A 21,550-nucleotide genomic window follows, 5' to 3' on the forward strand; every position below is an offset into this window, starting at 1 on the left:
GGGGATTAAAATTTCTGCTTAGATAGGGAAGCTCTTTTGTTTTGATCCAACAAACCGCTTCTACTCAATCTGCTAACCATATACTGTCTACTGACAGCATACACTGTTCCTCAGCCATTTTCTACTAGAGATACTAGAGATGGAACGTTCACATCCAAGTAATAAAGGGGTTTGTTTGGTCTTCCAGAGGAAAAAAAATAAGGAAAACTTAATGGAAAACAGAAAATGTTTGTAGGTCAGTAAGCAAACCAACTGTCAAGATAAATGTCAGAGGGGATTAAAATTTCTGCTTAGATAGGGAAGCTCTTTTGTTTTGATCCAACAAACCGCTTCTACTCAATCTGCTAACCATATACTGTCTACTGACAGCATACACTGTTCCTCAGCCATTTTCTACTAGAGATACTAGAGATGGAACATTCACATCCAAGTAATAAAGGGGTTTGTTTGGTCTTCCAGAAAAAAAAAAAATAAGGAAAACTTAATGGAAAACAGAAAAATGTTTGTAGGTCAGTAAGCAAACCAACTGTCAAGATAAATGTCAGAGGGGATTAAAATTTCTGCTTAGATATTTTGAAGCCAGCTGTGTGGCTCAACGGTCTCTGGCTCCCAAAGTTTGTCTTCCAGTGCTATAATGAAGAAAAGTCCCACCACTGAAGAAGACCTTCCATCATGGGGCATCTACCGCGAGGCAGAGGAAGGGAGGAGAATTCAGGATTCTTGCCAGGTCGGTGGTGCAGCTGGGCTTTCTTGTCTTCTGGTGGTTATTGCTTGGGCATGGCAAAATCCCAAGCGGTCTCCTGAGCACATTTCCACATAGCCCTCACCAGACGTGTGAAGCCCATGTCTTTGGGTTTCTCCAAACCCCTCATAAGCCGCTGCTTCATGATGGCAACAAATTCCTTATTGCTCAGCTCTCCATTTCCTGAGGGAAGAAAAGGAAAGACCAGTTCAGAAAATGGAAAATGTAAACAACAACAACAATGCCGCCTATGCAAAGAAGCTGAAGAAACAGCGGACTACCTGGTAAGCTTCTGCAAGAAGATTGTACAAACTGACTACAAGCAGCGACATTACAAAGTAGCAACAATGGTGCATTGGAAAATGTGCAAGAAATATCATTTGCCTGTGAGCAAGAATTGGTGGGATCATAAATTAGAAAAAGTCATATTGGTACAGGAAATCACCAATGAACAATTAGACCTATTGGGGATCTTAAAAAAATATATGTAAAGAGCACAAAATACTTATTATTACACATATTGACTGCTGCTAGGATCACCTTTGCCCTATGTTGGAAACAGCCACATATATCCGCAGAGAAACTGGTTATACAAAAAGTTATGAAATGTGCTGAAATGGATAAATTAACGCTGAGTTTAAAAGATAAAGAAGATTCAATATTTTATAAGGTGTGGGAGCAATGGTATACCTGGATAGATCGATTAAGGATAGGTAATTATTAAATATAGAATATACATAGAATAAGAATGTAATTATGCACAAATTAATATCTGTAAATATTGCACAAATTATTGTCATACGATAAGCACCACAAATAGCTGTTATTGAGTGATATATTTTTTATGTTTTTAATGTAATAAAAATTCAATAAAGTATATTTTAAAAAAATAGAAAAAGTCATAGAAAATGAAAAAGTTAAATTGTTCTGGGACTTCAGAATCCAGACAGACAGGCACCTGCCACATAACACCCCAGACTACCAACCCCCCCCCCCCCCCCCCCCCCCCCCCCCCCCCCCCCCCCCCCCCCCCCCCCCCCCCAATCCCCCCCCCCCCCCCCCCCCCCCCCCCCCCCCCCCCCCCCCCCCCAACCCCCAACAACCAGTGTCATTCTCTCCACAAAAGAAACCCACCAGAATTATTATTTTTTAAAAAAGGGGTAATTGTTAAATGAAAGCATAGTCAACAATTTCTTTGTGGCCCAATTCTTCATCTGTTTATTATTTTAGGCAGAGCCTCTCCTGTTTTTCTAATTATCTTTGTTCATTACCCACATTTCTGATTCAGAAATGCTATACTGTATTCCAGGTTTTGATGGTTCCTTTATGGAAATAATAATGTTTCATTACTACAGAGCTCTGGTCATTCTTGTTCACCATGACGGGTGGAATGGAAAAAGAGAAATTTTTCGAGAATTAAAAAACAAAAAGCCTTATTCTCATAATCAAATACATGTAGATATAGACAAAGCCAACTAATATACAAAGACCCGTTGTCATGAATAGATGAGATTCTGGCCCTTTAATTATTATCGTGAACTCTGATTACTAAGAAACCGAATTTAATCATGGGCTTCCGCTGAAATAGCGCCTTGCTCATAATTTGGAGAAAGAGGTTATTTCATAAAAGTTATTTTTCAGCAGCCTTGTTGAAAGCTTATAATTTAAAATAGGTATTAAAGCAGTACATTACAGTTCTTCCCTTCTACTCAGTAATGAAAGCAACTCCTGCCTGGATTAAATTTACCAGCAATTGAAACCATGCTAATAAGATTGGTACATGGATTTACATGCACATATATTATAACTTCGATTTTCTCTACTATTCTTTCATGTTGCATTTAAAGAGGTACTTAAAGAAATGGAACAGGAATGTTTTTCCTCCTATGTTCAAATGAAAGAGTTGGTTGATGCAAGGAAAAGTGATACAATCTGGCTTTGATTAATGCAGTTAATGAATTCCATGACATTATCATCACCTTATTTGAATTTGCACCATTCAAAGTGATATTTCTGTGAAAAAAATATGGTAATTGATGAAAAGAGGCAAAGAGAAACTTTAAACATAGATGTTTATATGCATATTAGTGAAATATTATCATAAAGAATTAAAAACAATATATATTAATTTAAATTTATGGTCTACAACAGAGGCCCTCAAACTTGACAGCTTTAAAACTTGTGGACTTCAATTCCCAGAATTCCTTCTCCAGTCATGTTAACTCAGGAATTCTGGGAGTTGAAGTCCACAAGTTTTAAACTTGCCAAGTTTGAAGACCCTTGGTCTACAAAGTCCAAATATAGAAAACAAAATAAAAACAAAAGAATTCTGTTATAGATGTCACACATTCCAACATCCTTCCCTGGTTTTAGTGATGCTATGACCTCTCTCATGTTGTTCAATTGCATCAAATTTCTACTCTAATAAGGTTTCTTTAAAAAAAATTGTAATGTTTTCCTCTGCTGGAATCTTTCTTTTCTCTATTTTGTATACACAAAGATTAGCAATGTCTAAGACCCCAACCGTAACTGTGCATGCTCATTGACTTTTTTAGGTTGCATTAAAGGCCCAAAATTTGCACCACAGCGAATACACATTTTTCAAACTCACACTAATTGTGACCTAGTTGCACAACAAGCTAAGATTCAGATAGGCTTTTATAACAAACAATACTGCATTCCAGACCCAGTCAGACTTCTCTGGGTGGGGGAAATGCCTTTTATTGCCATTGAAAATTATAATTTAATAATTCTATCAAACATACATGCTTAAGGACTTTCTGACAGTATCCGGTCTTGCCATTTTACAAGGATGTAGTTAGAAGCGGAAAGGTGACTCTAAAATAACTTCTTACTTTTTATGCGCAATAGGATTTATTGACTTTATCCAGCAGCTGAGCAAATACGTTGCAAATATCCTTTTTTAAATTAAATTTTATTAATTTTCTATTAATTACATTTCTTAGTGCTTACTAAACATCATGTTGTCTGAGTATTTAATTTGCTTAATAATACAGATTTCATTCTTACTCTCCACCTCTTTTTTCCAAATACTTTTAGAATAAGTTCCCTGTTAGATAATATTCTGTATCTTCTTTCTGTTTGATTTTCAATGTAAGTCTATCCATTTCTGGACAATCTAATATTTTCTTAATTATCTCTTCATCTTGCGGTGTTTCTTTATTTTTCCAATATTGTGCGAAGATCATCCTTGCTGCTATTAAGACATGTAATATTGAATACATACTTTTCTTATCAATTTTTTCTGATATCATCCCTAATAAAAACAGCTCAGGTTTAAAATCTACATGTTTCTCTATTATCTCTTCTAGCCATCTGTGTATTTTTGCCCAATTTTTTTTTTGTTTTAGCACAAGTCCACCACATATGATAAAATGTGCCCGTTTTTTAAAAAAAAATTACATTTCCATGTTGCAAATATTTTTTCTACTACAGGTGGTCCTTGACTTACAACACTTCATTTAGTGATCATTTGAAATTATAATGGCATTGAAAAAAGTGACATATGACTGTTTTCACACTTAGATCATTGCCATATCCCCATGGTCAAATGATCAAAATCCAAATGCTTGGCAACTGGTTCGTATTTATGATGGCCGTAGTGTCCGAGGGTCATGAAATCACCTTTTGTGACCATCTGACAAGCGAAGTCAGTAGGGAAGATTCATTTAACAACCTAACTAACTTAACAACTGCAGTGATTCACTTAAGAACGTTGGGAAGAAAGTTTGTAATATGGCCCAAAAATTCACTTAACCACTGATTGGATTAGCAAAAGAAATTTTGTAGAAATGACTGTGTATACTATTATGGTAAAACAAAAACTTGTGATTTGTTGTCACATTATTCTATTGTAACAGATAAGAGTTGGAAGTCAATACTTCAGTTTCTTTTTCTTTCCCTACCCTTCCTCATTTTTCTTTGCCCTTTCCCCTTCCTTTTCCCTGTCCTCTTATTTGCTTTTGTATTTTGTATTTTATAATATTTTACAACCCAATAAAAATGTATTAAAAAATAATAATTTGGACTCAGTTGTGGCGGTGAGAGCTACCTGTGTTTATTGTTCTTTCCCCCCAAAATTACAACCTACATTGTAATTTGTAATTATAAATTGTAAAACACAGTTATTGGTACATTTTCTCAGTTCACTGAATTTATAACTCTACAGGTGGTCCATTATTTTAGTCCAAAATAAACTAGGGGAAGCTAACTTGATACATAGTTGACATGCTGAAACACAAAAGGAAACATCTTGGTGAAACAGAAACACCACTAATGTGGATTACCCAACAAACCTTTTGTTATAGTCATTAACCAGAAATCCAACATAATAAATAAACAATACCCGATGCAGAATAAAACTGTCAATTTTCAGTTGTAAGGTTTCTATTGTATATGGTCATTCTCTGCCTAGCGGAAAAAGACTTCAGGATTATTATCAGCTATGAAATTGTTCAGATGACTAGGAAGTTTGTTAAAGTAATGGCTGGAACAGCAGTTGTCTTACGGCGGCCTGTTTGGTGTAGCAGTTGCAATTGAATTTTCTTCTGAAGTTATAATTTATTTTAAGAGAAAAACCAACATGAGCATCTGGTTTTACACCAAAACCTGCTCCCAGAGAAGTATGAAGTAGAAAAATATTCTCTGCTCATTTAGTAGACATCATGTTGGCTCACCTCAAAATGCAAGCCAAATAAAGTGTCCAAGAATCCCAAATTAGATGTTATAATCTTATTTTTCTATTATACTTCTTCCCTTGTATTTTTCTGCTTTATAACTCACTCATTTTTTTTAGTAAGTTTGTAATCTACCCAGATAACTCTTTTGTCATTAGCTACATTAAAGGACAATTAATAAGCAAGAGGGTTCCTTTGCCACTCTTCTATTTAAATCTAGAACAGGGGTCCCCAGCTCTGGTCTGTGGCACGACAGCAACCGGTTTGTGCAAACGAGCAAAGCTGCATCCACAGGATGCAAGTGCCATGTGAAACCACGCCCCCTCCGGTCTGTGGAAAAACCTTCCTTCACGGAACTGGTCCCTGGTACCCCAAAAATTGGGCGCCGCTAGTCTAGATTACTATTTGGGATATCACAAGGATGCTATCCCAAAACAAGAAAACCAATATGCAACAGTGCTTCTGAACGGAATAGCAATTTTCAGTACAGGTAGTCCTCAACTTACAACAGTTCGTTTAGTAACCGGGGCAAAACTCACGTTGATGTTTCATTTAACAAGATAAATTTTAGGCTCAGTTTTGGTTATAAATTGAGGACTGTATACAGAACAGCAATCCATTTGATCATGGATTTTGAAAAACATTTCATCTGTGTAAAATTGAACGTAATTGGCTATCTAAGCAGGTTAATGTTTTAGTCTGATGTAAGCAACCTTCTAAGAATTTTACATTTAAAAAGCTATTATGGGGAGTTTGTACTAAAGCTAAGTCATACAATGGAACCTCGGATATTTCCTGAAATTTGTCATGTTTTCTTCTTTGGCTGGATTTATGCAGATATGGCTTAGGTAAGAAATTTTATGCGCATCAAAAGTCACGCTGCATGTCTCCAGTCCTTGAGACTAAAAAGGTTTGCCTTTTTCATAAATAAATAATTCCAATATTCTCCAAGGCTGGGAATTGGGGGTGTGGGTTTGGTTAGGTGTCATGTACAGGTAATTTAATGAGAAAGATTGAAAGGCAGAAGGAACATTACCAACAAAACAAATTATTAATCAACTCCGTCATCCAGTGGCCTACTTTAGAGTCAAGATTTTGAAATCCCAGGCTAATTTTTGTTTGCTTTCCCCAGCCTTATTATCAGAAGAAAAATAATCAATTTAACAAGTTTAAATCCCAATGCTTCTTGGCCTTGGTTAAGAAGTAGCCTGTCTTTTCCAAATTATTCTTTTACAGCATAATGGTCCCTCGTTCACCTTCTACAAATACATTAAGGGAGATAATTAACATGGAGCCCTTCAGGACTGATTTTCAAATAACCTTCTGTAGCAACCTCTTAAAATTTATATCCACCTACTTGCTGCCTTCTAGATATACTGAACTCCCATTAGAACCAAGGTAATGATTTCGGCTGGGGTGTGGGAGGAGAATAGTTTAAAACTAGCCCTACTTTTGTACTTTTCCCAAATCAGTAATAATACTGAACTCATGCTGTTTACATAGGAAAGCTAATTCTTGGCCCTGTTTCCATTTTGATTGCAAGGGTTTCAACTTCAAAGGATGCTCCCTAAGTAAAGATGTCTGACTCTAGGGGGGCGATGCTCATCTCCATTTCCTAGCTGAGGGAACCAGTGTTGTCTGAAGACAATTTCCATGGTCATCTGGCCAACATGGCTATATGCCAAAAGCCACAAGAACAGGTTTGTTTGATCTTTGAAACAATATCTTCCATATTGCTCATTCCCCTATTACCTGTTTCAGCAGAAACTCATTATTTTAACTCTGGAGCAGATTACGATAACTTAAGGGTGCCTCAAAGATTAACCAGAGAGGAAACAAACATCAAAATAACAATGAGGATATGGCAGAAAAGAAGAAGTTGCTAAAATATATTTGACCTCTGGTAAGCTGCAAATAAGAACAAGCCTGGAGTTGGCTGGTTTGCCACAAGCAGCTTTGTTTTCTAGTGCACTAGTGAAACTACTGTGTTGCAATTATATCTCTGTCACCATTTCTTTTTGTGATGATCCAGATAAGATTTATAATCAGCACTAGAAAATAGCAAAGAATAGTTCGATATTACAGAGCTGAAAAAGTGCAGAAAAAAGCAACCAGAACTATGAAAATGTTGGAGCAGTCTTATAGCTACAATGCTTGCAAGGGGAAAAGAAACAGAACTGCACAAATAATCAGGAGCACCCATCTGATTTGAGGCTGAAAATTCCCAGTCTTAGAATGTATGGAACTTGGACTAATGTCTAATATTATTATAGATGTTAAAGAACAACTACTATTTATCCCACGTTCTCTGAGTAGGGAGACAAAAATGCTAAATCCAGTCTAAATATTTAACTATGTAATCAACCACAATAAATAATTAAAATTATATGCTGCTCAATTCTCAGGTGGGGGTTCTTAATTTCTTTTTCTTTTTTCCTAAATGACATTTCAATATTATGCTCTCCTTTTTCAGAAAAAAAAACTAGCCAATATGCTAAATTAGACTTTTTTAATTACATGATTATCCTGCGTTCCCTTCAAGGAGCTTAAAAAATGGTACACTGTTGTTAACCTGTCCACGGGGCTAACATACAGTTTGCTTGTTTCAGCAGGAAAATGCCTACTGACTCTTTATAGAGGACATAACCTCACAACTACTTCCATCTCAGTGCTAGCTCACCGCTGAGGCAGGCTGGAGCAGATTTTAGCAAGGCAGCAGCATTTTTCCTGGTATTGCAGCCCAAAACATTCAGTGGACATTCTAGATACAATTGAGACCAATGGTGGGCAACTATGGCCGCTTTATTACCTTGGACCTTCAACTCCCAGAATTCCTGAGTGCAGCTGGCTCAGGAACTCTGGGAGTTGAAGTCCATAGGTCATAAAGGGGCCATAGTCGCCCACTCCTGTTCTAGACCAGCTGTCTTTTGCAGGTTAGCGATAAGCAGAGTCCCAACAGGCTGACCGTCTTCTTCTGCTGGGCCATTTATCTTCTTCAGTTGCTGGATAGTTGTTTCATCGGCAACAAACAACAGCCACCTTCCTTGTGCAGCTATTTTCTTCTTCTTTTTTTTGAAGAAGGAAACATCAACCTCATGTATGGCCAAATGCTGGTTGAAAGTCAATATTCCCAGTGGTAAGGAAAATACAGCTATCTGTTTCTCTGATCCTCTGCATTAATTAGGCTTTTCTTGAATTTAGAAACCAATGGCTGTTTGATGTGTCTTCGTGTTTATAATATTTCACCCAACCTTATTTGACTGAGCCCTTATTTTAAGGCCAACGGTTTTTGGAAACAGTAAAACAAACACTCAACGAGCGCCAGTGAATTTGATTTTCGAGCACTGTAAAGTTTGGAAATCAGCCAAGAGATAGCCTAAAGAGGCAATTCAGGGCCAACGTAAGGAAAGGAAGCACCAAGAGCGAATCTCTATATAACTTGGCATCTGCTTTGCAAACTAAGGGCTATGCTTGCCTTGGGAATATCATAGATTTCCAAGAGATTAAGAGATCAGCATTCTTGTGGCTAAATAAATAAATAAATACCCGGAGGTGCCCAAAGTTTAAAAAAAAAAATACATACACAAATAAACGAGAAAAAAAAAAGAAGGAAGAAAAGAAAGAAAAGAAAAGATTTAAAAGAAAGAAAAAAGAAAGAAAAAGAAGGAAGAAAAGTGAAAAGCATTCTTATTTGTGTATGTATCGTTGGTTGTTTTTAATTGTAAAAACTAATAAACTGTGTTTTTTTAAAAAAAGTTTTTTAAAAAAGTTGACCAAATGAACTATGAACTTGATTAAAAAAAAACAAACCTACCCTGAACTGATCAGAAAATATTCCAGTTAATTGGCTGATGGAACTCAAGAAGCACAGTGGATGAATTGGCAGGGAGTAGCCACCAATCCTGGGGGAATGATTGGTGGCTGATTTTCCTGCCAGAGGAATTGCTGGATGGAGCAGAATGGATCGCAGAGAAGCTGTCCATGAAAGTACCTTACTCTACTAGTACCGTATGAATGTTTGACTGGCCTAGTTTTGAAGCATGGTAAAGTTAACCTTAAGGGGCCAGTGGTTGATAGGATAATGTCTAACGTGGCTATGAGGATAGGCCCCCATCCACATAGCCTTGGCTTGTCAGTCCTGCAAGGCTGAATGAAGGTGAGTTCTCCAAGGTCACCTTGTGATCTTTGGAGTTGAAAAGGCTTTTGGACCTGGCTTTCCACTGGTCACAATATGCAAAGAAGAGGAACCAAGATGATTAGGGGGCTGGAGGCTAAAACATACGAGGAATTGTTGCAGGAATTGAGTTTGTCTAGTCTAGTGAAAAGAAGGACTAGGGATGACATAATAGCAGTGTCTCAGTATTTGAGGGGATCAACCTATTTTCCAAACCACCAGATGGCAAGACAAGAAACAATGGATGGAAACTAATCAAGAAGAGAAGCAACCTAGAGCTAAGGGCATATTTCCTAATAGTGAGAACAATTAACCCGTGGAATGGTGTTGTGGTCTGCGGGCAGCCTGCAGAGCTGGCAGCTGAGTCGGACAGTGGGGAGGAACATGGGCCAGTCCTGGAGTCTGGGGAGGGCTTGGACGAGGGATCTGCGTCTGACAGAGATGGGGCCAGGGCCATCTGAGAGTTATGTGCTGATTCTGGAGCCTCCAGAATCTGACATCAGCAAGGCAGAGGAACAGGGGGAGCCTGTTCCCAGTGTGCACTTGCGCAGAGCTGCCAGAAGGCGAGAACAGTTAAGACAAAAGGGATGACTCGGGAGTAAGGCTTGGAGATGATTGGCCCCTCCCATAAGACATAAAGGAGAACAAAGGGACATGAGCCTTTGCAGGAAGCAACTTTGTTCGTTCTGGTCGGTTTAAAATCTGAAGCTCCATGTTGACTTTGTGCTGTGTTTGGCCTTGTACAGCTAATTGGCAATTTAGTCGTTGGCAGCATTTCAAGGGAGATAAAGGTGGGTGCTTATCAGCCTTATCCTGAAAGACTGGCAGACTTCTGTTGGACTATTCACAAACTGTGTGGGTTTCATTACGGGCCGTGAATGCATATAATTCACAGCCATTGAAATTTAAAAAAAAAAAGGTTTTTGGGAACAGTGTGTGATTGTTACTGTCTTAGGAAGCCTTGGTCAGAACAAAGGGCTTGCCTTCAGAAGATGTTGTACTCCATCCCTGGAGGCTTCCAAGAAGAGGCTAGGCAGCCATTTGTCTGGAATGGTATAGAGCAGGGGTGGATTTCTTCGAGGGCCGGATCAGCATTGTAGTTCTCCATGGGCTGGCAGGGAAGGGGGAAATGGGACATAGGCCTCCTGCAGCATCCTGCCAGCCAAAATGTGGCACAGGGGGCCCATGACAGCCCCCCCCCATGCCCCATTTTTGGCCTGGATGGCCTCCTGCAGCACCCTGCCAGCCAAAATGGGGAGCGGGGGGCTGCACACAGACCCCGTGCACCCCGTCTTGGCCAGCAGAGGCACCACGGGCCGGTCCTTTGGTATTTCCAGGCGGGGCAAATCTAAGTACTTTGCAGGCTGCATCTGGCCCACGAGCCTTGAGTTTGACACCCCTGATATAGTCTCCTGCTTGAGCAGGGGGCTGGACTAGAAGACCTTAAAGGTCCCTACAAATTCTTCTTTCTTATTATGAGAGCGAGACTGCAGGCAAATGGAGGATACTCACCATCACAGTCAAAAAGAGCAAACACAACATCACACACATGGTCTGATAGTTCCACCTTTGCCACGGTCTTGGCTACTTGTTGCATCGTATCTGCAAGAATGGAAACAAATTGCAAGTCATATGTCAACGTTTTGTGGGAAATGAAAGACTTAACATAAATGTACTCAAGTCTGCAATCATTGTTTTTTTTTTTTTCCTGATGAGCAAAGTCAAAATAGGATTTCCCCACTCTATTATCTACCGATCCCCAATTTTAACATGAAGCAACCAGCCCTTCAGTTTAGTTTAATTTACTTTATTGTCATTGCACCTCGTATAATGAAATCAAATACCATCTTCAGTGCACATCATGACCATGAAAATAAACACAAACACACATCCTTCACACTCCACACATTGAACCGAAAACTGCGACACTGCACCAACACTGCACTATACAGCAGAATTCAAAAGAGCTACTGTCCTGGGATAGAAGTTGTTTTTCAGTCTATCTGTCCTTGTTTTTATTATTCTGCCCGATGGCAATAGTTCAAAAAAAAAAAAAAAAAGGGGTGCCCAGGATGAGATGGATCTTTGAGAATGTTTTGAACTTTCTGAAGGCAGTGGGAGCTATAAAGCTCTTCCAAAGAGGGGAGAGGGCAACCAATGATCTTCTGGGCAATGACGTTAACCCTCTGGAGTGCTTTCCTATCTGCCCCTGTGCAATTGGCAAACCATACAAAGGTGCAGTAAGTTAAGATACTCTCTATGGTGCAGCGGTAGAAGGTCACCAGCAGTTTTTCATTCAGTTGTTGTTTTCTGAGAACTCTCAGGTAGTACAATCTCTGCTTTTGACCAGTTCTGCAATGTGAGCATCCAAGGTCAAATCCTCTTTTATGGTAACACCCTGAAACTTAAAACTGGCCACTTGCTCCACTCGGTCTCCATTGATAAGCAAGGGCTGGATGTCTGATCTGTTCCTTCTATAGCTCACTATAAGCTCCTTGGTCTTATTGGTGTTGAGGACCAAGTTATTGTCTCCACACCACGAAAGCAACCAGTCCACTTTTCAAGCAAAGTGCTTGAAAGTGGGTGAGGAAAGCTGTGTGAGGAAAACTAAGGTTCACAATGAACAAAGGCTTGCGACAAAAGTAAAAAAATAACAAAAAAAGCTTCTTCCAACATGTTAAAAACAAGAAAAAAAAGTTAAGTCAATTGCTGGGAGAAAATGGCAAGAAGATGACAAGCAACAGGGAGAAAGCAGAACTACTTAACTCATTTTTTTTGCATCTGTCTTTACACAAAGGGAAAAAAACAGTCCAACCTATCAAAAGCAGCACCACAAAAAAACAGATCAGAACCACAAATCAAAATAAAGAAGAAAATGGTAAGTGAGAACTTGACCACCCTAGACGAGTTCAAATCCCCAGGACCGGATGGATTACCACCCAAAGGTTTTGAAGGAACTGGCAGACCAGATCTCAGAACCACTGAACTATATTTTTTCTTTTTCTTTTTAATTAAATTTTATTTAGTTTTCAACGTTTAAAAACATAAAATAAAACTTTATACATCATTATAGCAATATCAAGACATCTTTTACATTTCCTTCTCATCTTTCTACATACACATTTCTTTCATTATACAATTTCAACTTAATATATAAATAAATATATAGATATGAATATAGATATAAGAATTTACATAGTTTCTTATTCTTTATCTAATTGCCATTTTGATTTCTTTTTATTCTTAAACCATTCATACCAGGCATCCCAGACATTATAATATATTGACTCTTCTTTGTCTCTTAATTTCATTGTTAGTCTGTCTATCTCTGCACAATCTAAATTTTTTTTTTTATAACAACATCTTCTGGTGGTACATACATTTTCCTGCTTCCAGAATTGTGCATAGGAACTCCTAGCAGCTGAACTATATTTTTCAAAGATCCTGGAGCACTGGGGAACTGCCAGGGGACTGGAAAAGAGCTGATGTAGTTCCCATCTTCAAAAAAAGGGGGGAAATATATATCCAGAACTAGAAGGTCTCTGAGGTCCTTTCCAATTCTGTTATTCTATTCTATTCAAGCTAAATGCACTTGCTAAATGAAAGGACGAAAAGCGCTGAAGCCAATTTGTAATTTCTCATCTAACTGCGCCGCTGAAGTCAATCATATTAGATGCAGCTGATGGGCATTTGATTGCAATTCATTTGACATAGTTAGTGGAGAAGCTGGGCAGCAGCAGAGAGGGAGTGAGAGGGTGGAGTGCTAGGTTAAATCCTGCAGGAAGATGGGTGGGTCCTAAGAGCACAGTACTTGTGAACAGCCTTTAGCGGTGTCATTTGGATCAAGGGGAGTACATCTGTGCTTCTCGTATAAACGCAGCTTTTTGAGTAATGGTTACCCAGGAAATGATCCTGGTGGATTCTGTCATATGATAACACATACAAATCCTCCTAGGACTCTTTAATTTATCATTTCCATAGACAACAAGGTTATATTCTAGGTAGCCAAGAAAGGGCTGTACGCCGTAATTTGTACCAAGATCTGAAAACTGATGAGAGTCATCTGTGCAACTTAGGAACTCTGAATTTTTCTCTACAGCACAGAGCCTGGAATCCATGAAATCTGGCAGAGCAGGGAGAGTTTGCTGGTGTCATGCCCCTGGTGGAGACTGACTCTGAGGGAGAGGAGGAACAGCTGACAGGGAGTGGAAGTGTGGCTCCGGAGGTTGTGGAGGAGGCTGAGCAGTCAGAGGAGGATCCAGGCCCATCCCCTATCCATCCTAGGGCACGCAGGGAAGAGAGGATAAGGGAGAGACGTGGTCACCTCGGGAGGAGAGGGCCTTGATCCCCTTCATGGGCTGCAAGTGTGACAACTGAATAAGAGTTTGGACCTGCGTACTGGCAAACGCTGGAAACAAATTGTGTAAATATCTCTAGTTTATAGTTCCTCTCTGAGTTTGGCATCCTTCCCAGTGTGTGTTATATGTGGACATCCTCCAGACCTTATCTTGCCTGGTTTGTGTGGCTTTTTTCCTTCTTCGTGTAGCTGTGTGGGAGGTTTTTTTTGTCTTCCGTCAAAGATATTCAGAGCTTGGAAGCAAACTGAAGGAATAAAAGGGGCTTTACCTGTATTCTATGACAGTGTTTGTTTTGTATCCCGCCCTGGGTCATCACAGCTGGTCTCTCCCCCACCCCTTTTATTGCAGGGATGAAGGAATCAATTAACAGCATTCAGGAATAATAACAAACAGAACAGCAGAGTTGGAAGGGACCTTGGAGGTCTTCTAGTCCAACCCCCTGTTCAAGCAAGAGACCTTATACGAGGGGTGTGTCCAATCTTGGAACTCCAAGATTTGTGGATTTCAATTCCCAGAATTCCCCAGCCAGACAAGTTCCCAAGATTGGACACCCTTACCCTATAGCAGTGATAGTTAACCTTTTTGGCACCAAATGCCCAAAGCACATGCGCAAACCTCCAAAATGCAATTTGTGTGTGTCCCCTGCACATGTGCCCTTCCCCCATGCATAAATAAGTTTGTTCATGCATGGCAGAGACACAAGGACCAGCTGGCCGGCAGGGGGCCCATGCGCATGCTGGCAGAGCTGAGCTGGGGCGATGGCTCGCTTGCCCACAAAGAGGTCTCTGCGTGCCACCTCTGGCACACGTGCCATAGGTTCACCATCACGGACCTATAGCATTCTAAATAAATGGCTGTCCAATTTCTTCTTAAAGTGATTAAAGAGATCCTGCCTTTGGAAACAGGATTTATTTGGAAGCCTTTATTCAGGATTTCTGGTGAGGGGCCACATGGGGAGCATGTGGGGGGAGGCAAAGGCCCCAGTCTGCCCCAGTCACCTGTGCGCTCCCTTGTATAGATGGCCTCTCCAACCCCATGCTGTGGAAGCTTCTAGTTATTTCATTCCCTCCTCCCTCTTCTGTGGGATACGGAATAAATAGAATGGGCAAAAGCATAAAACTGTGGCTGAATCTCAAAAGCTCAGTTGAGGAATAAGGAACCACGGCTTCTTCTTTTAAGAGTGTGGAGCATGTCCCATTTCCATTTTAGGATCCTAAAGTAGGATTCCAGAATTTGAGATCCTGGCCTACGAAACAAAATGGTAAAATCAGCAAGGCAGAGGGGCTAAGAGGTAGCAGAACACTCCCTTGCACAAAAACCAAAGGATGAAAGAAAGAATAGATGTGTGAGATTTAAGGCAGTCATTATGTATTCATGTTAATCAAGTTGACTGTTTAAATAAGACTAGAATTCTTAAGGTATGCTACTTTTTAAAACAATATAATATGAATTCTGGATATACATTTTGTAAGTAAACAGAATGAATAAATAAGTTTGTCCCTCAAATAACTACATTTCTGATGTGATTACATATAAGTTGTGGGGTGTTTTTTTGCCACACACAAATACGTAGCTTTAGATTATTTTCCTCAGTAAATAAATGAACAAGTAGAATGTTTTTTTTAAAGTTTTATTTGGGTTTTCACACACACAAAATACAAGTAAAACATCTTTTTTGAAAATAGCATGGTCCCGGGTTACACTTCTTTATACAGACACAAACTCAATTTCACGCTCATTTTTGTGTTCTATTCCATATCTTATTACTATTTTGTATTTTCTATATAGTTTTTCCCCTCTTTTAATTTTCTCAACTTTATTTTGATTATCTCATCTCAATTCAAATCATTATGTTTATACTATTGTCTGTCCTGTTTCAATTTCATATTATCTTTTCTCATTAAACAAATTTTCTCCTGTAGTTACTAATTGGAGTATGACACCTTTATATCTTTTAATTTTATCCATTCAACTCTTATTTAAACTTCAATGTATACCTTAGGGTTATAACATTCAATATAATACATAATACATAACTTCCAATCAAATTCTGCTTGGTACATTCTTAAAATACACACTATATTTAAAAAAAAGGATTATAAATATATGTAATTAAAACCCTCATTCCATTCCAGTTCAGTTCTATCATTAATATTCATTAAAGTCTTAACATCTTTAACATTTCTTTTCAATTAAACATCATACTTCCTTGGGGAATGTATAATCTTTCCATAATTAATTTTCCCCCTATTTTTCTTCACTTATGTTTTATAAATCATTGAATATTCATTTTATTACATTTATTTATTAACAAACATTCCACTAAATTACGATAACTATTTTATCCATCATTTTGATCATACATTGTTTCATATTTTCTGAAATTATTTCTATTTCTAATACAACAACACTATCTTATGTACCTTTGCAGAATCCCTTTTTCAATTAGATTTTCACCCATTATCTCTAAATAGGCCCTGTTTCTCTATATCTTGTTTCTGTCCTTTATAACTTCTTTTCCTTTCTTTCTTCCCTCTCTTCTTCTCCCTCCCCTTTTTACCCCCTTGTCTCTCTACTTCTAATTCTCTCTTCTGCATTTCCCTCTTCTGTTACTTTCTAATTTTATACTTATTTTTCAAACTATTCTTTTTGGGGGTTGTTTTTCCAAATCTTAAACTTTTCATTCTCTTTCCCCCCTTTCCTTTCCCCCCCCCACATAAAATTACTTGTTCATTAAAGATGGCTTCTTCTTTGTCCCAATCTTCTTGTTCTGCAGGCGTTTCTTGTTGTTTCTCATAGTTCCAAATCTCCATTTCTAAGAATTGAAATATGAAGCCAAAAGAACCTCTCCCTTCTTGTGCATCTTTGTACTTTTTAAGTTCCATTTTCAGTTCTGCTAAAAGTGGTGCCATTTTAAACACTTTTAAACAACCACCCAATTGATTTTAGTCATTCAAATGCAGTAACCAAAAATCCAGAAGTCACCAAGTAATCCAAATACTCCCAAGCTGTTTCTTCTTACTTCTTTTTTCACTTTCTCTTCCTGGGGTTTTACTATTTTGTTGCCATGTTTCAGTTAAAATGTATCTTTTAGAAGTCTTGTTGAGATTTTACTGTGAGTTCTTTTTAATTCCAGGCAGTCTCCTCCCTTCCAGATCCTGCCCTTTTATTCTTTTTCTCTCCTTTCCTGCTTTCAAAAGCTTTTGAGTATCTAGCAATCTTTATTATCCCTTTGACATTTTATTTTCAGCTTAAATGCCTATTGATGTCAAATTGGATTTTTTTTTCAATTTCTTGCTTAAGTCTCTTAGCTGTCAGTATAGGGAAAGGAAGAGGAGAGAAAAAAAAACCAAATCCTTTCCCTCTTCTCTCTCCTTCACTGCTTAAAAATCTTCTTTGGGTACAGTGTTATTTTTTTTATAGTTTAAATTCCAGGGTATCTTATTTGTTGCTTTTGCTGTTTGATCCGGTCAACCAAAACTTTTTCTTCTTATCTTCCTCCTGCACATTCTTTTCCGGTCAAGTTCTTCTTTGGGGTGGCCATTTCTGACCACCGCAACTGCCTTCAGGAAAGGGAGTAATGGCCAGCTGAGGAGGAGAGATGTGGCTCTCCTCAACCCTGCAGGCAGTCTCCCCCCTGTTCACCACCTCTACGGGGTGGCTTAGCCCTGAAACCAGCTGGCTCGGGGCGCTCTAGCAGCGAGCACGGATCGAAACTGCGCAGAGTCGCGGTTTCGGTCTGTTGCCGAAGAAGCTCAAACCGGAAGGCCCAACAAGTCATATTATTGACTCATATTTTTAACTAGGTTCCTTTTATTTATAGTTTTAGGACGTGTGGAGAACCAATCATATTTTAGATTGCATTTATGCAGAAAAATTGAAATTTCAAAAGTGTACACAAACTTTTCAGCGCCACGGAGTATAAGAATTTAATTTTTGAAAGATACAGCAGCTCAGCACTAAGTTAATTTATTGCAGGAAGTTAATAGATGGTGAATGAACTAATCAATCAACTACAGATGATATTTTCTTTTTCCTCCCATAGCAACACCACAACAGAAAATCTTAGAAGTGCTTACTCAGGATTTTTCCTTCCACTGATACTCTCTTTTTGCTCTGTAGAGGTTTTCTTGATTAGCTGCTCTCACCCACACCTCTGCTGGAAAGGATATTAAGCAAAGGTCTCAATAGGTTTCTTTATAGTAGTTTAATCAGAATAGAGCTGGAAGGGACCTTGTAAGTCTTCTAGTCCAGTGGTTGCCAACCAGTGGGCCAGGGACCACTGGTGGTCTGCAAGAAAATTTTGGTGGTCCACAGAGAAATGTCACCCCCAAAGCACCCCCCAAAGCAATTAATCCAGGCTGTGTGGGAACACAAGGCTGCCCACATGGCCTAAGGGAACACAAGGCTTGCTTCGCATTGTGAACAATACGAGGTAGTGAGGGGAGGGGGGAAAGGGCGGAGGGGGGGAACTTGCCTCACTCACCCCATGTGCCTCGCCTGGCTACTGGCCTGCTTCTTTCTGCTTCTTTCTTCTTCTGTTTTTGTGCAAGGAAAGCAACAAAAGTCTTTCTTTCTCTCCCCCAAACTCGACCAGAATTGAGTCTTTGGGACCCTGCAAGGCATCCTGCTCCAAGAGGCTGTGCCATTCTGGCGGAGTTTAGGGGAGAGAAAGAAAGACTTCTGCTGCTTCTGCTGCTTTCCTTGCATGAAGCCAAAAGTCTCTCCCCCTCCCCCTCCCCCCCCCGCTCCCAAGAACAGAGCTGGAAATGGTATCCTGCGGTCCCAAATGATCGGTAGGAAAATGGGGTGGGGAATTTTCCTGCAGACTTTTTGGGGGATTTTCTCAGGGTCTCTGGTCCACAGGATTTAAAATTATGAGTTTGGTGGTTCCTGAGGTCCAAAAGGTTGGCGATCCCTGTTCTAGTCCTACCCCCTGCTGAAGCAGGAGACCATATACTATTTCTGACAAGTGGCTGGCCAGTGTTTTCTTAAAAACCTCCAGTGATGAAGCACCCACAATTTCTGAAGGCAAGCTGTTCCACTGATTAAATTTTAGGAAGTTTCTCCTTAATTCCAGGTTGCTACTCTCCTTGATTAGTTTCCACCCACTGTTTCTTGCTTGCCCTCTGATGCTTTGGAAAATAAATTGACCTCTTCTTCTTTGTGGCAGCCCTTCAAATATTGGAATACTGCTATCATGTCATCCCTTGTCCTTCTTTTCTCTAGATTAGCCATACCAAATTCCTGCAAGGCTTCTTCATATGTTTTAGTCTCCAGGCTTTTAATCACCATAGTTGCTCTTCTCTGCAGTTTTCCAAAGTGTCAACATCCTTTTTGGAATGTGGTAACAAAACTGGATGCAGCATCCAGGTATGGTCTTACTAAGATTTTATAAAGTGGTACTAATAATTCATGTCTCTGTTTATACAACCAAGGACCATATTAGCTTTTTTGGCGGCTGCTGCACATTGCTGGCTCATATTTAAGTGATTGTCCACTAAGTGTCTTAGTAATCAAGTAAAAGGCCTGGGACTCTTCTATTGTTTTTTACTCGGGACCGCAGAGAAAGCTGTTCCTTCCTTCAGCTTCGTGGACATTAGCTTACTTAGGACATAAACAATTAATGGAAATACTTTGCCTATTCAGAGCACTAATTCTAGCAAATTTAGACTTTTAAACACATAGTCTAATCCTAGTAGTTTTGTTTTGGCATCTATTTTCAGTGTTTATCAATGGGTCCTTATTGACATTCATTAGACATAAACTAATGGGGCACTAATAGTTATTACACATAGTCTAATCCTAGTAGTTTTGTTTTGGCATCTATTTTCAGTGCTAATGGGTATGTTATTCCCACTTCTTTTGTGCTGCCTTTAAATTGTTCAACATCACATTTTCTAAAGGTCATTGCAAAACTAATTAGTAGCCATACATAATATATATAAGAAACTATAAGCACAGAATGTCAAGATCCCCTTATAATGATGACATACTATATATACATATATAAAGTAATTGCAAGGTAACTTTCCAATGTATTTTTTATACTTTGTTAAGAACATGAGGGAAGGCAAGCAATTTCTGGAAATGACATACATATATACAGTATAACATACTGATGTCTGCCTATCTTCTGAGGAATTAAAAGTGCCTTACTTGATTCTATCTTAACTATTTTGTAGTTGAACAACTCCATAAGTTAAAGCTGAGAGAATTAGCATCATCTTTGATTAGAGAACAGCTTGGCTGGAAGTCCTGCTAGTTAAAGATTCTGGGAGTTGTGCTCTGGAAGATGTCAAGTTGTGAGGAGGGCTGCCGTAGTCTTTCACACACAGTTCAGAATCCTACATATGTGGATGTTTCTGGCTGCCAGTTATGAAAACATAAGAGATGTGACTCAGTTGCAACTAAGGTGCTTCACATATAAAGAAACTCATTCATTTTACGCAAGAGTCTATCTCATGAGCAAAGGCACCAATGGGCATTATAACGCAAGGAGTATCTGTAATGAAATTTAAATAATAATAACTGCATTTGCTTATGTCTGAATGTATTATTCCTCAACATCTACAATATTTTTTTAAAAAAAATCAGTCCATTTTTCTACTACCGATTCTACTACCGACACACTGAGCCGTGGTGGTGCAGTGGTTACAGCAGGGGTCTCCAACCTTGGCAACTTTAAGACTTGTGGACTTCAACTCCCAGAATCCCTCAGCCAGCAAAGCTTCCTCATCAAGGTTGGAGACCCTTGGGTTAGAGTGCTATTCTGCGGGCTACTTCTGCTGATCACCGGCTGCCAGTAGTTTGGCAGTTCGGGTCTCACCAGGCACAAGGTTGACTCAGCCTTCCATCCTTCCAAGGTCTGGAAAATGAGGACCCAGATTTTGGGGGGCAATATGCTGACTCTGTAAACCGCTTAGAGAGGGCTGTAAAGCGGTATATAAGTCTAAGTGCCATTGTTTATGCTATAATCAATTAACCCTTTGCTGGTTCTGATTCTGGCTTTCTAAAAGTTATGTCCCAGCATAGAATGATTGTTTATATTCAATGAGGCATCTGACAAAGAGTAATACCTCTGCTTCAGTGCTCATGAGCAACTATCTATTTGTAAAGTCAATTCTGTAAGATACAGATTAAAAAAATATAAGACCTAGCATGAAGCAGACTTCAATGTCTTTAATATATTGCTGAAAATGGCAAAATCCTAGAGAAATTCTGGTTGTGCAAGAGGGCGGTTTTAGTGACCTAAATGATAAACCAATTTATCTTTTTCAATTTTGGAGCTCAATGTCCCTCAACACTTCCTTTCTACACCTGAAAAAAGCTGCTTACACTATATATAAAAAAACAGTTCTATACTGAAGGAAGAATGATTTGAAACACTCATATATTTCTGAAAGCTTATCAGTAAGTACAGAGTATCAACATTTACAATGGGGGGGGGGGGAAGCAAATAATCAAAGTCTTATCATTAGAAAATCTAGTTCAATTAAGCTAAACAATTCTACAACAATCTACTGCCAAGCAAACAGCAGGAGAAATTTTGTTATGTGTAACCAACACTCATTCAGGT

The 21,550-nt window shown here is 39.0% G+C and overlaps 1 protein-coding gene across 1 annotated transcript in view; it reads right to left on the reverse strand.

The window, feature by feature from the left end:
* Positions 1 to 403: 403 nt before the first annotated feature.
* The window catches only part of MICU1 (mitochondrial calcium uptake 1), a 158,574-nt gene continuing 137,427 nt past the window's right edge, over positions 404 to 21,550 (reverse strand). Inside the window, exons 11-12 of the mRNA XM_087964113.1 lie at positions 11,126 to 11,215; positions 404 to 925 (exon numbers count right to left, since the gene is read on the reverse strand). Of these exons, the coding sequence (XP_087820239.1) occupies positions 765 to 925; positions 11,126 to 11,215 (251 nt within the window). The 3' untranslated portion in view covers positions 404 to 764. The remainder of the gene's footprint in view (positions 926 to 11,125; positions 11,216 to 21,550) is intronic.

This window comes from Notechis scutatus, chromosome 4, assembly GCF_049901735.1.
Source record: "Notechis scutatus isolate UNSWTSFEM ecotype Mainland chromosome 4, rNotScu1.2, whole genome shotgun sequence".
Lineage (NCBI taxonomy): Eukaryota > Metazoa > Chordata > Lepidosauria > Squamata > Elapidae > Notechis > Notechis scutatus.